Source organism: Bombina bombina, chromosome 7, assembly GCF_027579735.1.
Source record: "Bombina bombina isolate aBomBom1 chromosome 7, aBomBom1.pri, whole genome shotgun sequence".
NCBI classification, from domain to species: Eukaryota; Metazoa; Chordata; class Amphibia; order Anura; family Bombinatoridae; genus Bombina; species Bombina bombina.
The window spans coordinates 491430284-491446059 of record NC_069505.1 but is presented as its reverse complement, the minus strand read 5'-3'; the positions used below and the strand labels follow the sequence as shown (position 1 = coordinate 491446059).

General features: G+C 43.8%; 1 protein-coding gene across 1 annotated transcript in view; it reads left to right on the top strand.

Annotated features, from left to right (window-relative positions):
• LOC128666831 (calpain-1 catalytic subunit) overlaps positions 1–15776 on the top strand; it is a 211203-nt gene that overhangs the window by 48181 nt on the left and 147246 nt on the right. Inside the window, exons 6-9 of the mRNA XM_053721632.1 lie at positions 967–1052; positions 14129–14203; positions 15204–15364; positions 15449–15609. Coding sequence (XP_053577607.1) covers positions 967–1052; positions 14129–14203; positions 15204–15364; positions 15449–15609 — 483 coding nt within the window. The remainder of the gene's footprint in view (positions 1–966; positions 1053–14128; positions 14204–15203; positions 15365–15448; positions 15610–15776) is intronic.

Genomic DNA, 15776 nt, shown 5'->3' with positions numbered 1-15776 from the left:
GTTTCTTATCCGTATGCAACGTACCACCGGAAAGTAGGTCCCACTCCTTTTCTTACCAGCCCCACAGATCGCGGGTTAGCATTGTATCGGAAAGCTGGAGTTGTGTAACATCACGTAATAAAGTGCTTGTAAAGCACGAAACGCGTCAGTGTGCAGCTCCTTTGTGGCTGAGCTATGGCTGTTCTTTTGTGTCGTTTGTTTTTACATTGTTTGAAATAAAGATGAACTTTTAGCTTCTTCATTTGGATGCCGCCTTTATACTCCGCTTTTGTGTTTGGAAAATAAATAATATAAGTAGTAGTATAAGAGGAAACTTAAAAAAACTTAAAAATTGTATGCTTTAAATCATGAAAGAAAAAAAAAAAAATATATATATATATATATATATATATATGTGTGTGTTTTATGTCCCTTTAATGGCTTGTAGTGAATTTTTTAATTTTATTTTTAAAAGCCTGAAATGAAGATACACTTCATAAGTTACTTGTTGCTGTATAGTTTATTTAGGACATACAATGAGTCACACAGACTGCTCCTACAATGTCTCCCCAGAAAGACTGGCACCCCTGATGTTTCAAAACTACATTTTCCATGATGCTCAACTAGACTGCATAGTGCCTAAGCATCATGGGAAATGTAGTTCCAAAGCATCTGAGGTGCCAAGGTCAGCCATCACTGTTATAGGGTATTTAATTAAAGGGACTGTAAACCCCTTGTAATTAAGACATTTCTGTTGTGTTGCTATAGAATATCATATCATCCAAGTCTATTTTTTTTTTAAACAAATTAAAATCTTGTTATTTGTTATAGCCAATTAGGAAAGCTATGTGGCAGGGTTGGCCTTAATAATTAACACAATGTGCAATTCTGATTCTGAGAAATAGAAAAGTCACAATTTTTATTTTCATATGTTTTATAATTATAATTTATGTTATGTTATATACCGTTGGGATCTGTTGTTTTTAGGTGGAACAAAATGGCAGGAGAGTCCAACTCTTGCGTTTGAGGAACCCCTGGGGAAAGGTGGAGTGGAACGGGCGCTGGAGTGATCTGTGAGTAGGACATACAGTCTGCCGTCTATAACTGGGTCTATAATAAGGACTAACCTTAAAGGAACATGAAACCCAAATACAATTACAATAAATATACTGAATATCACAAAGAAAAAAATGTGAAATAAATGTGCTTACAAAAATCATAAAAGGAAAACCAAATAAAGTTCTGAATCAAGGATATGTCTGTGTCCTCTGGATGAGTTTTTCAGCTTGTTAGCATTCCTCAGTGAGATCCCATAAAAAAGGAAACAGAAAATTGCAACATAGTGTGAATCTGTAACGGCACTTTGAGGAAGTAGTTGTTTTGTAACAAATGACTACTCACATTTGTTGGAGCTTTCGACTAAGCTCAAGGATATGCGCACTCCCACTTTATACTGATGGGAAAACAGTACACTAGGCAAAACTTGGATACAAATTTATTTTAAAATATATAAAAGCGTCACATAAGCCTTGATAACACCACAATGTAAGGGTACAAAAGCAGATATGCTGTAACAAATGCTTCAAATCGCCAAACTTGCAAAGAGGTAAATGGATCAGCAGGAGTGTGACCGCCGAAACCAAAACCTCTTTAGTAGCAAGACAATAGCGCTAAGCCCCCAGGTGTCCTGGCTAGTGTAGAGATGCAATAAAACTCAATATAGAACAGTTCAGTTCTGACGTACGTTTCGCTGGTATGCTTTGTTATTCCTTGACAAAGCATACCAGCGAAACGTACGTCGGAACTGAAGTAAAAGGAAGTATATTAACCCCTTCATGATGGGGGCAAATGTTTTTAAAAAAAACAAAAACTTTTATTTAGAACCAACAAAGGGTACATTAACACACATTGGGCCGATTTATGATGGCCGAATGGGGCCATCTCGCCCTGTTTCCGCGCACATCTTCAGATTCACCGGAAACAGCAGTTAAGAAGCAGCGGTCTTTAGATTGACACCCCCTGCTAGCGGCTGATTGGCCGTGAATCTGCAGGGGGCGGCATTGCCCAAGCAGTTCACTAGAACTGCTTGTGCAATGTTAAATACAGACAGCGTATGCTGTCCGCATTCAGGTAAGTCTGTCGGACATGATCCGCTACAGCGTATCATGTCGGACAGGCATTGGTAAATCTACCCCAAAGTGTCCTTTACACACCATGCAGGGTGTATTGATAACACAAACAGGATTGTTGAGACATTAGGATAAAGCCATATACATTGACAAATATTACAGAAGGTAGACTTCTCAAATGGGATTATTCTATGAGCTGGTAAACCAGTGACTATGTATACGTCTATTTACCACAATTTGGGGTTTTTTATTATTATATAAGTAAACAAAACTAAATAAACTCAAATAAACTAAACAAATAATATAGTGCAAATAATAGGTTCACTGTAGAAAATCTTGTGATTAAGCACACTCCCATAAGCTCATTCTTAGTTTCACCTTGTCATTCCAGGGCGGTATAGTAGTGATTTAACTTAAAGAGTATTAAGAATATAATAAAACTAGTCCAATCAGCAAGGTCTTGAGTAGGTAGAAGGCGTTGTGTAAAGATGCTGTGTGTGTATGGTAATCCCAACTCCTGGGGCAAACAGCTTAACTAGGTCTCTAGGAGAGCGATCACAATCTTTCATAGGTGCAATATGTCAAACCTGTGAAGCCTTTGTAGGAATTTCCACTAGCAAGTTAAGATATTGAAAAGTGGAATAACAGTCACACAGAAGTGCATTATGCAAGTAAAAAGGTACCTCTTACTATGTGGTAGGGTGTTTTGCTTTGGTTTGAGTGTCAATAGATTACTAGCAGGGTATATTGCCTAGAATTCAATAACCTCTGTCTCCTTAATCATACGCCCTACACTCATGCAGTTAACCCAGATTAATCTTTGAATAAAGTGAACAATGATACTCAGTTGGTATTAAAATTGGGTAGTATATAAAAAGTAATGTGAAAATTATGGCACGTGTTATGTAAATTTATATAGCATGTCTGATATCACTATTTTCTTGAGATATTATGCCCTAGTAGAATTTTTGAAGTGAATTGCGAATGAAGCGCTAAGCCCCAGGTGGTAGTTATAGTGAGGGCAAAAATGAAGGATACAATTTTCAAACATCCAGTACAATAAATGAAAAGTGTAGATTAGAAGTTTTGCCAAATGAAAGGAATGTGTATAAAAACCAGCAGTTCAATTTTATATCACAATTATTTGTAAAAAAAAAATGTCTGCCGCTTTGAAAATAATAATTACGTATGCCATTACAAATTGACTACATACCCATTTTTAGCCTATGTAAAAGAGCTGAGGTAAACATAAAACAACAAAAAAATACAAGAAAAGAATATATTAATAATAACTACAACAGCAGCTATCTAGAAAAAAAGAAAAACTGTGCACGTTGTAAGGTAAAAGGGTTCCTAATAATTATGCAGAAATATTAAAGTTTGACATTAACTTTTACCACAAAGTGTTAAAGAGTCTTTGGGGTCAGTTCTGTTCCCTGTATAAATAAGGTATCTATATGAGCATAGCGTTGGAGCAAGTATTGTAGAAGTTGCGGTCCCTTCAGAGTCAAATCAAATCTGTGTTTTAAGCTCTATAGCGGGTCGCCTCTTATGAAATTGACATAGATAATAAACTGACCCGCAGTGGTTTTATCCATATTGACAGTTAGCCAATGCTCTCATTGTCTTGCAAATGTACCGTAGATTGTCCTCCACGTGGGGGCTAAGGCTGTAAACATCTGCAAACGGCACTGCTTCGGCCATGTGTGCTTGCTGAATTGCCAGTAATGTTGATCCTCTGAAGGATACGTTGCCATATAGCTGGCATATAGTATGGGAGAGTGTGGTCTTCAATGACTGTTGAGAGGAAAAATAAGTGGCAGGATCGCGTTGCCATGTAGGTATATTGCCTGTTGACATATTACTTGGCATTAACACTATATCTACCGTATCTGTGATGATCTCTTCTTCGCTGTTTTGTGGTGTGGAGCAGTGATCCAATAAGCCAGTATCCAGTAAAATTGAATTATGCAGCTGTGCCCAAATCTGCCGTTGCTGCGGTCCCTCACTCGCTCTGGTTGATGCCTCTCTGGAGCCATGTGAACACCGCCATGGGATGGCTCTGCTGATAGATGGCGCCATTTTAAGGAAAGATGTGGGGGGGTTCCCGACTTTCGGTCGTCAATTGTTGTAATGTGAGTTCCAGCTTATCCAACACCGGTAGTAGTAGATCCTTGAGGGAAATGATCATGTCTTGGGTTCGGAGGTTCTTTTCGGTGGGAAAGGTATACATTTTTGTTACTATTCCCAAATTTGCTGTGTAAAACGTGCTACGCTGCAGTCAGTACTCCTCTCTCCGTTCTTGTTTTTTTCTGACTTCTCGGGGGCCAAGAGGTGTCTATCTTGATCCTTTGAGGTGCCCGAACAGCAAAACTGTTAAGGGGTAGTAGGATGGCAATGGATTTAGCCTGATTTAGAGATTAAATCTAGGGATTTAAGCAGAGCCGCTCAAACTTGCGGCCATCTGTAAACGCCACCCACCGGAAGTCATGATGGGGGCAAATTTTTACGATCGTAACAAAGTAAACATTTACAGGAATCAGGAAATTACATGATCGTCATTGTAATCACGTGACTTCAACACTGGGATCAGATCATGAGGGACTGCCTACTATGATAGGCAATTCCCACAGCTCGATTGTTCGTTTTGTAGAAGCAGGAGGGAGCAGGACGCCGAAAACTTTAACCCCTTAACGACCAACGACGTATGGGGTACGTCCTGCAAAAAAATGCAGTTAACGACCAAGGACGTACCCTGTACGTCGTTGGTCTTTGAAAGCAGTGGAAGCGATCCTGATCACTTCCAACTGCTTTCATGTTATAGCAGTGATGCCTCGATATTGAGGCATCCTGCTATAACATTTTTTAGCCGTCCGATGCAGAGAGAGCCACCCTGGTCGATGGCCATGTTCGTTGGTGGGTGGGAGCTTACCCAGGGAGGCGGGTGGGCGGCCATCGGTGGGAAGGGGGGCGGGATCGAGTGCGGGTGCGCGCGCGTGTGCGCATGCGTTAACTGGAGCGGGTGCGCGCGCGTGCACGGGAGCGGGCGCGCGGGCGGGTGGGAACCCTACACTATGGAACAACTATATGAAAGCACAAGGTGGTACTCGGTGGGAGTGAGGGTGGGCATATTAAAAATGTTTAGCGATCTGGCAGGGGTTGGGGGGTTGGGGGTTGAGGGAGGGCAGCTACACTACAGAAAATAGTATTTAAAAAAAAAAAAAAAAAAAAAAAAAACATATTTGATTTCAAACTGGGTACTGGCAGACAGCTGCCAGTACCCAATATGGCGCAATAAGGCAGAGAGAGGGGGGTTAGAGAGCTGTTTGGAGGGGATCAGGGAGGTTGGGGGCTAAGGGAGGATACTACAGAACAGAATTATTATTTAAAAAAAAAAAAAAATCCCCCAAAAAACTCTTATTTTAGTACTGGCAGACTTACTGCCAGTACTTAAGATGGCGGGGACAATTGTGGGGTGGGGGAGGGAAGAGAGCTGTTTGGGAGGGATCTGGGGGTGTGATGTGTCATGTGGGAGGTTGATACCTACACTAAAGCTAAAATTAACCCTGCAAGCTCCCTAAAAGCTCCCTAATTAACCCCTTCACTGCTGGGCATTATACACGTATGGTGCGCAGCGGCATTTAGCTGCCTTCTAATTACCAAAAAGCAAAGCCAAAGCCATATATGTCTGCTATTTCTGAACAAAGGGGATCCCAGAGAAGCTTTTACAACCATTTATGCCATAATTGCACAAGCTGTTTGTAAATAATTTTAGTGAGAAACCTAAAATTGGGAAAATTTTACGTTTTATTTTTATTTGTTCGCATTTGGCGGTGAAATGGTAGCATGAAATATACCAAAATGGGCCTAGATCAATACTTTGGGTTGTCTTCTACACTACACTAAAGCTAAAATTAAAACTACAAGCTCCCTACATGCTCCCTAATTAACCCCTTCACTGCTGGGCATAATACACGTGTGGTGCCCAGCGGCATTTAGAGGCCTTTTAAATACCAAAAAGCGATGCCAAAGCCATATATGTCTGCTATTTTTGAACAAAGGGGATCCCAGAGAAACATTTACAACCATTTGTGCCATAATTGCACAAGTTGTTTGTAAATAATTTCAATGAGAAACCTAAAGTTTGTGAAAACATTTGTGAAAAAGTGAACTTTTTTTTTTATTTGATCGCATTTTGTAGTGAAATGGTGGCATGAAATATACCAAAATGGGCCTAGATCAATGCTTTGGGTTGTCTTCTAAAAAAAAATATTTACATGTCAATGGATATTCAGGGATTCCTGACAGATATCAGTGTTCCAATGTAACTAGCGCTAATTTTGAAAAAAAGTGGTTTGGAAATAGCAAAGTGCTACTTGTACTTATTGCCCTATAACTTGCAAAAAAAAAGCAAAGAACATGTAAACATTGGGTATTTCTAAACTCAGGACAAAATTTAGAAACTATTTAGCATGGGTGTTTTTTGGTGGTTGTAGATGAGTAACAGATTTTGGGGGTCAAAGTTAGAAAAACTGCGTTTTTTTCCATTTTTTCCTCATATTTTATAAATTTTTTATAGTAAATTATAAGATATGATGAAAATAATGGTATCTTTAGAAAGCCCATTTAATGGCGAGAAAAACGGTATATAATATATGTGTGGGTACAGTAAATGAGTAAGAGGAAAATTACAGCTAAACACAAACACCGCAAAAATGTAAAAGTGCTGTGGTCATTAAGGGGTTAAAGCCCAGTGCTTTTAGGGGGATAAGGGAACAGATTTCAGATGAAGCACCAATACAGTGAGACATCCAAAGAATATCTCAGAGATGTAGAAGTTATTTTCCTCTGTTTATGGGTATAATTTACAAAAACATATTTACCATACACACTGCTAATTTCATAAAGACATTTCTTACAGCTTTTTAAAATGACTCAGTTCCCATGTTATTCTATGCAACATTCAGAGTCATTAAAGGGACACTAAACCCAAATTGTTTTCTTTAATGATTCAGATAGAGCAGCAATTTTAAGAAACTTTCTATTTTACTCCTACAATCAATTTTTCTTCATTCTCTTTCTATCTTTATTTAAAAAGCAGGATTTTAAAGCTTAGGAGCCAGCCCATTTTAGGTTCAGCACCCTGGATAGCGCTTGCTTATTGGTGGCTACATTTAGCAAACCAATAAGCAAGCATAACCCAGGTTCTCAACCAAAAATGGGCTGGCTCTTAAGCTTTACATTCCTGCTTTTTAAATAAAGATAGCAAGAGAACGAAGAAAAATTGATAATAGGAGTACATTAGAAAGTTGCTTAAAATGGATGCTCTATGTGAATCGTGAAAGAAAAAATTGGGGTTTAGTGTCCCTTTAAAGTTTAGTCCAGCCTCTCTGCCTTACCAGCCTCTTCGCTGCAATTAGGGACGTAATTAAATCCTGCTGGGCAACAAGGCAAATTATGTTGTGGGCAACCACAATTTCAATAGCACCCTTTCTGGCTGTTTCCAATCAGCAGAAGCCAGGGCTGGAATTAAAATAAAAAGCCACCCTGGAAAAAATTGAAGACTGTGATGGACTCCGGCTACCCTGATTAGGTAGCTCCGCCAAAAGGGTCCTTCCTGTACCTGGAACTTGAAGCTATAGAGCGGAGAAGTGATTATAGCAAATTGCCTACCCTAATAACCAGAAAAGACCACTATTAAAGGGACAGTCAACCATAGAATTGTTATTGTTTTAAAAGATAGATAATCCCTTTATTACTCATTCCCCAGTTTTGCATAACCAACACAGTTATATTAATGTACTTTTTACCTTTGTGATTACCTTGTATCTAGGAACCTTCTTCCAGCCCCCTGATCACATGACTGTGACTGTTTATTATCTGTTGTCTTAAATTTAGCATTGTATTGTGCTAGATCTTAAATAACCCCCTGTGCCTGAACACAGTGTTATCTATATAGCCCACGTGCACTTTCTGTCTCTTTGTGTTGAAAAGAGATTTAAAAAGCATGTGATAAGAGGCAGCCCTCAAAGGCTTAGAAATTAGCATATGAGCCTATCTATGTTTAGTTTAAACTAAGAATACCAAGAGAAAAAAAGCAAATTTGATGATAAAAGTAAATTGGAAAGTCAATTAAAATTAAAAGTCCTATCTGAATAATGAAAGTTTAATTTATACTTGACTGTCCCTTTAAGGTGATACATGAACAGACTTTATTGGGAAAACCACACAGCTTATATACACATTCTCATCTTCATAATAGCCTTATCTGATCCCGCCATTCCCGCCCCTCCAGACAGGCTGGCACCTCCATAGGAGCCATATAGACCCCCACAGTATCTAGGTTGCGGTTTTGGTGTGATCCCGGGGGAGCAGCGGCCACTCCGGGGTGTCGTTAGAGAGCTCTGGAGCGGAAGCCTGGCAAAAGGTACTCAGGAACAGACTAAGGTGGGGGGTGTCCAAACCTGAGTGAACTCCCCCTCAGCACTCACCCCAACCCCTGTCCACCAAATGCCTAACAAATGCCCAAAAGAGCGGAGCTCTGGGGCCAAGGGCTTCTGGAGCCACCTAGGTTAAAATTCAGCAGGGACCTCTAGCAAGCCCAGCCGACGAGAAGTTCCATAAGCCCGGCCAGTTAGGAAGGGGCCAAGTGGCAGAGATCAGCTCTTTCTGTGACAACGTGCAATCAGGGTAACAATGAAAGGGAAGCTGGTAGGGACATAATAATACACAATATGGGAAGAGGTAGCTTTGGCAGCCTGGTATTTGTGACAGTGCTTCCCCCTTCAAAGTCCGGCAGAACTCTGAGCGCCCTACTATACACTTGTCTGGCTTCAGAGTCAGCCCAGCAGCCCTGATGCAGTCCAAAACGGTGCCTAGGTGGACTAAGTGTTCCTCCCAGGTATCGCTGTAGATCGCGATTTCGTCCAGGTATGCACAGGCATAATCCTGGAGACCATTTAGGAGACCATCTACCATCCTCTAGAACGTTGCCAGAACATTCTTCATCCCAAACGACATGATCTTGAACTGGTACAGGCCGAATGGGGTGATGAATGCCGACTTTGGAATGGATTCCCGGGTCCAGAGGAATCTGCCAGTAACCCTTGCAGAGGTCTAAAGTCGTTAGGAAGTTACCCTGGGCGAGCAGTCTAATAATTCGTCTACCCGTTAGGAAGTTACCCTGGGTGATGTGGTCTAATAATTAATCTACTCGGGGCATGGGATAGTCGTCGGTTGTGGCCAAACCACAACCGACACCTATCCCATGCCCCGGGTAGATGAAATATTAGACCGCATCGCCCAGGGTAACTTCCTAACGGGTAGATGAATTATTAGACCGCATCGCCCAGGGTAACTTTCTAACGGGTAGATGAATTATTAGACTGCATCGCCCAGGGTAACCAGATGACCAGATCATTAAGCCTTCGGTAATCTACACAGAAGCTTGGGCACAAGCATGACCGGGGATGCTCTGTTAGATGGCTCGATGACTCCCGTATTGAGCATCTCCCTAATTTCACAGCGCATGCCTTCCCTAAGCGACCCAGCAAGGGAGCCTGTCCGCGGGTCTCCACCTGGTGCACCGCTACTGTGGTGTACCCAGGGTCCGTTGAGAACATGTCCTGCCGTCTCTCTAGCACCTGTTTAATTGCTCTCGCTGCACCTTCCCTAGCCGCTCATCTAGCCTTATGTCTCCTACACCCGCTGGTGCCTTACTCCGCCAAGGTAGCTCCGGCATGGGGAGACTCTCTGAGTCCTCCATGGCTGGAGCACATATGGCGGCTATCTCCTCTGGCCTCTCCTGGTATGCCTTCAGCATGTTCACATGAAAGGTCCGGCGGTAGGTAGTGTCGTAAAGCTGCTCTACCACTCGGTAGGGTCCCTGCCAAGAAGCCTGCAGCTTGTCTGTCTTGGTCGGTTTTAGGGCCAGAACCTTCTGCCCCACTTCTAAAGTGCGGCTACGAGCATTGCGGTCGTACTACCTCTTCTGCCTACTTTGGGTGATCTGAAGGTTCTCTCGCACTCTGGCGGTGAGTTCCTTCAGTCGGTCCCTGAACTCCAGGATGTACCCTACAATGGAGGGTCCCTCTTCCCCAACTGATCCTTCCCAGTGGGCTCTGAGTAGGTCTAGGGGCCCCTTCACCCTCCGGCCATACACTAACTCAAAGGGGGAGAACCCGGTAGGCGAACAGGAGGTGCGGCAGGTATCTCTCCCAGTCCTTGTGCGAGGCCGAGAACGTCCAAAGCAGCTGCTTCAGTGTCCCATTAAACCTCTCACATAACCCGTTGGTCTGGGGTGGTATGGAGAGCTTGGCAGGGGTCTTACCCCGCAAAGCCTCTATAGCTGCTGGGTGAGCTCAGCAGTAAACTGAGTCCCCTGGTCCGAGATAATCTCCCAGGGGAAACCCATGCTGGCAAAGATCCGGAGCAGAGCATCAGCTACGGTCTCTGTCTGGATGTTGGCCAGGGAGATTGTTTCCATGTACTGGGTAGTGTAGTCCACTACCATCAGTATATATCTCTTTCCCGAGGGACTGGGATGGGGCAATGGGCCAACGATGTCAACAGCTATTCTGCTTAACGGTTCGTCGATGATAGGGAGGGGATGCAGGGAGGCCTTAGAGTGGTCACCAGTTTTCCCTACTCTCTGACAAAAGTCGCAGGTACGGCAGTACTGCCTAACGTCTCCCATAATCCCGGTCCAGAAGAAGGTCTGGGTCAGTCTGTGGCGGGTCCTAGTAACCCATAGATGTCCTGCCAGGGGAATGTCATGCCTGATGCTCAGCAGGTCGTACCGATAATTTTGTAGTACCACCAACTGTCGCTTGGGCATCTGCTTGCTCCCACCACCCTCGGTAATCTGGTACAGAAGTACTTTGTCCCACTCAAAGCGGTCTCCTCCTAACCCCCCTGGGTCGATCCCTGCCTAGGCTCGGTAGGGAGCTATCGTCGGGTCACTTAACGTCTCCTGGGCAAAGTCAGAGGGGGGAAGCCCAGGAGACATGGTGGTCGGTCGGGGTAGTAGTCAGGTGGAGGTGGCTTACCGAAGTCCCAGGGTCGAGTGCGGCAGCTTGGAGCCTGGCTTGTATGCGGGTGGTGACTGGGCCATCCATAATGAAGGAGGATGTGAGATGCCCCAAGTCATTTCCCAACAAGACTTCCGCCACCAAGTGGGCCATGACTCCCACTTCAACAGCACGGGAGCCGGCACCCCAATCAAGGTGAACCCATGCTGTAGGGATCCGAGGCACCTTACCCCCAGCCACACAAACTGTAATGGACATCCTTGTCTGGTCCAAACTGGTGACCAGGTGTGGCTGGACAAGAGTAATCATAGCTCCGCTGTTCCACAGTCCTTGAGCCTGTCGGCCGTTGATCCATACTAGCTGGCAATGGTGCAGCCAATTGTCGCCAGCTGCACCTGCAACGAGTCTACCTCATGCAGAAGCCCAAATTCTTCTTCGGCCCAAGCAGCGGTGCCCGCTGGGCTCCCTGACTCAAAGCACTGAGCTGCTCCACTGGGAACCCCAGCTGGTGCTCTGGTCCAGTTGGGGTTGGGTGGATTCTTTGGACAATTGGACCATACATGGCCCACTTGATCACACCCGTAGCACTGGATTTCTGTCTTCCGGGGCGGGCTGGGCCCAGAAGAGTGGAGTGGAGTCGGTGGGGTATGAAGTTGCCAGTGGGTCACTGTAGGCCGAGGAGGTGCAGGAGTGGAACGGGCTGTTGGACGGGGTTCGGGTTAAACTGTGTTTCGGGCATCCAAGAATTTGTCGGCCAGGACAGCAGCTTGGTCCACTGTCTCAGGTTTCTGATCCCTGACCCATTCCCGTACCTCCGGTGGGGAGTGATCATAAAAATGTTCCATAAGGGTGAGCTGGGAGGATTGGGCTAGGGTGGTCACTTGGCAACCCAAAAACCAATAGTCCAGGGAGCGGGTGAACTGGTGGGTCCACTCTGTAAAGGGTTGCCCTTTTTCCCTCCTCAGACTCCGGAATTTCAGATGGTGAGCTTCAGGGGTGATGGCATACTTAGCCAAGATGCGCTCCTTCACCCGCTCATAGTTCCGTTTGTCTTCCAGGGGAATGGCCTCGAAAGCATCTAAGGCTCTCCCCGACAGCTTCCCAATCACCCAGCGATACCGCGCAGCTCGCACTGTGCCTCGAATACCTGCAGGTATAAATCGATCTCCTCCTCTCCATCTTTAAAGGCACGGAAAGCCTCATGGGGTAACTTCTTCTGAGGGGAAGCCGGCCTCAGGTCGGCCGGTGCGGCTCCCCCCATAGCTTTCTGGACCTCCAGCATGTTGAGGCATGTAGTGTCAGAAATAATCTGCGTGATGATCTCCTGGGGTGTGGTGGTCCCATAGAGCGCCAGCCGCCACTGGATCTCCCTCTGAACCTCGGACATCTCAGTTCACTCATCTCTCCATTCATGTGTGAATTAGCAGCACAGTGTAACATAGAAACTGGTGAAGCTGGAGAGGCCAGTGCAGCTGGAGAGGTTGGAGGAAGCTTTGGTGAATCAGCTGCATACAATAACACGGGAACCAGTGAAAGTGGTGAGGCTGGAGACGGCCTATAATGAATTGTGTTCACTAAGATACAGGTAAAGACCTTCTTTGTATCATGTAATTCTTTTTAAAAGGGAAATTCTAAATACAAAATCGTATTATCTAATTTGTTTGCGCATCTAACAATGGGGTTAAACACACAGGAATCACAAGCAATGCAGTGTCTGAACACAACTGGTCCGATGAGCCAATCAGGAGCGACATATGCGCTTAGCAGCCAATCATTGACTGTGTTGTGTTTAGGAGCAGCTCTGCTTGCAGTCCTCAAGCAGGACTTGACCTATGTTTTTAACTCCGATGTAGGGGTGCCTGAGAGTGCTTTGCTACACTGCAGAGAAATGCACTGCATTTCACCAAAAAAGTGCACCAGTTTAAGTTTTCTTGGCTTCCCATATATTTTATAATTATTCACATTAACTCATCTTTAAAGGGATAGTCAAGAGAAAATTAAACTTTCATGATTCAGATAGAGCAATAATTTTAACCCTTTGAGTGCTAAGCACTTTCCCACCTGGGTGCTAAGATTTTTTAAGGATTTTTAAATTTGTTAAAATTATTTTTAACTTTTTTTTTTCAGACCCCCAAGACTTACACTGTTGGAAAGTTTAGGTGATAACCTTTCCAACAGTGGGTCTTGGGGGTATGTAGCTGCTTAGATGCCCGAGATACAGGCTTCTAAGCAGCATGCTCCCTGCTCTTATACTTAACATTGTTAAATATAAATAAAGTTGCGCGGTGCAGTCATCACGTTATTGCGCGTGACGTCACCACGCATCACGTAAAGCCCCGGCGATGCCTGTCACTATGCAGGCCCGATCGCCGGGGTAGGAGAGGGTGGGAGCCCCCAGATCTCCCTCAAGGTGGGAGAGTGCTAGTGACGGCTCTGAGCCATCGTTAGCACCAGAGTGAGAAACTCTGTGACGGCTCAGAGTCGTCATTAGCACTCAAAGGGTTAAGCAACTTTCTAATTTACTCCTATTATCAATTTTTCTTCGGTCTCTTGATATCTTTATTTGAAAAAGCAGGAATGTAAGCTTAGGAACTGGCCCATTTTTGGTTCAGCACCGGGGTAGCACTTTCTGATTGGTGTCTACATTTAGCCACTAATCAGCAAGGGCTACCCAGGTGCTGAGTCAAAAATGGGCCGGCTCCTAAGGTTACATTCAAATAAAGATACCAAGAGAACGAAGAAAAATTAATAATAGGAGTAAATTAAAGTTGCTTAAAATTGCATTCTCTATCTGAATCATGAAAGTTAAATTTTGACTAAACTATCCCATTACTTACAATTTTTTTTCTGATTATAATTAATCTGATCCATACAGAAATATAAGGGGTGGGGGGGGGGGTAACTGTTTTTTGATACACAAAGTAATCAATTGCATATTTTAAATATTTGTATATATATATATTTTTTTTTCCTTCTTTTTATAATCTGCAGCTCCCCCATCTGGTCAACTCTAGACCCTGCACTCCAGACAAAACTGCAGGTCAGAGGTGAAGATGGAGAATTTTGGTAAGAACTTATGTAGAGTGAATAAAAAGAAATGGAGGAAGCTACTACTTGCTAGTTTATAGAAAAGGAGATGCTATTATTGAAAGGGTGAGATCTGTATCATCCCATAGGGAAATGGATAGAACCATACCATCCAATAGAGGGAATTTGTACCATAAATCGAGAGGGAGGGAGCCATTGCATATCAGAGAGGGGTGTCATCCCATCTCTGTGGCATCATAGAGAAGGACATAATGGCCAATGCTACTTGTTTGAGGGGACATGCCATCCTAGAGAATAAAGTAAAAATCCATGCCATCCATGAAAGAGAAAACGTGTCATCCTAGGATGAGTAAGAGACTCATACCATCCCAAAAAGAGGATATATGCCATCCCAGATTGAGAGTAAGAGGCCTATGCCATTGCTTAGAGAAGACATGTGCCATCTCAGGAGAAACCAAATATCAAAAGACCCTTGCCACCTGTGAGAGAGGCTATGTGCCATCCTAGAGCAAGACATAAAGACCCTTCCTTGTCACCCTTAAAAGTTGATATGATCGATTCTTGAATTAGAGACTTATCCCAGAGAGGGGATATGGCTTATCCCATTGTGAGGGAAGCTATGTGCAATCCCAGAGTGAGAGGGAGAGACCCATTGTAGAGACCCATTGTATCATATAGATTGTTGTGCCATCTCAACTAAAGACTTTGTCAAGCCATCTCCAGTGAGAGAAAGAGTGCAAGCTCATTGAGACATACCAGAAAGAGATAAATACCGTACCATATAAAGACAGAGATATAGGCATGCATCATAGAGATAGAAGTGTTATCCCCAAGAGATAAAGGTGCTATCACAGTAGCTGTATCATCCAGGAGAGTAACAATAACCAAGCATTCACTGAGGGAGATACGCCTATACTATGCCCATACCATTCTCAGAAAACTAGATATTGTTCCAGAGAGAGAGTGAGTTGTACCATCACAAAAATATACAGCAAAACATGTCATCATCAATTCCCAGGATGCAAATGGATGACTTCCTGCGCTATTTTGACATCCTGGAAGTCTGCAACCTGACCGCAGACTCTCTGCAAGGAGAAAGTTCTCATGGATGGAATGCCAACTCCTTCCACAGCAGTTGGGTGCCTGGTCATAATGCCGGAGGCTGTAAAAATTATATAGGTAAAATCCATTCTACTTCTGTACTTACATACAGTACTTGTTGTAAGTTGTCCACTGAAGATCATCTCCTTTTTTACAAACTAGGAACCTTCTGGACCAACCCACAGTTCTTGGTGACTCTGCAGGAGGACGACCTAGATTCAGAAGGAGGCTGTACGCTTCTGGTATCCCTGATGCAGAAGGACAGGCGGCTAGGCAGAGCCAAGGGACGGGACTTCTTGGTGGTGGGATTCGAGATCTACCAGGTGAGGTGATAGTCGGTGAGTGAGTGGCACATGGGGGAGATATAGACAATTTTAAACAACTTTCCAATTTCCTTCTATGATCTAATTTACTTCGTTATTTTAGTAGCCTTTGTTGAAAAGCATACCTAGGTAGCCTTAGGAGCAGCAAGGCACTACCGGAAGCCAGC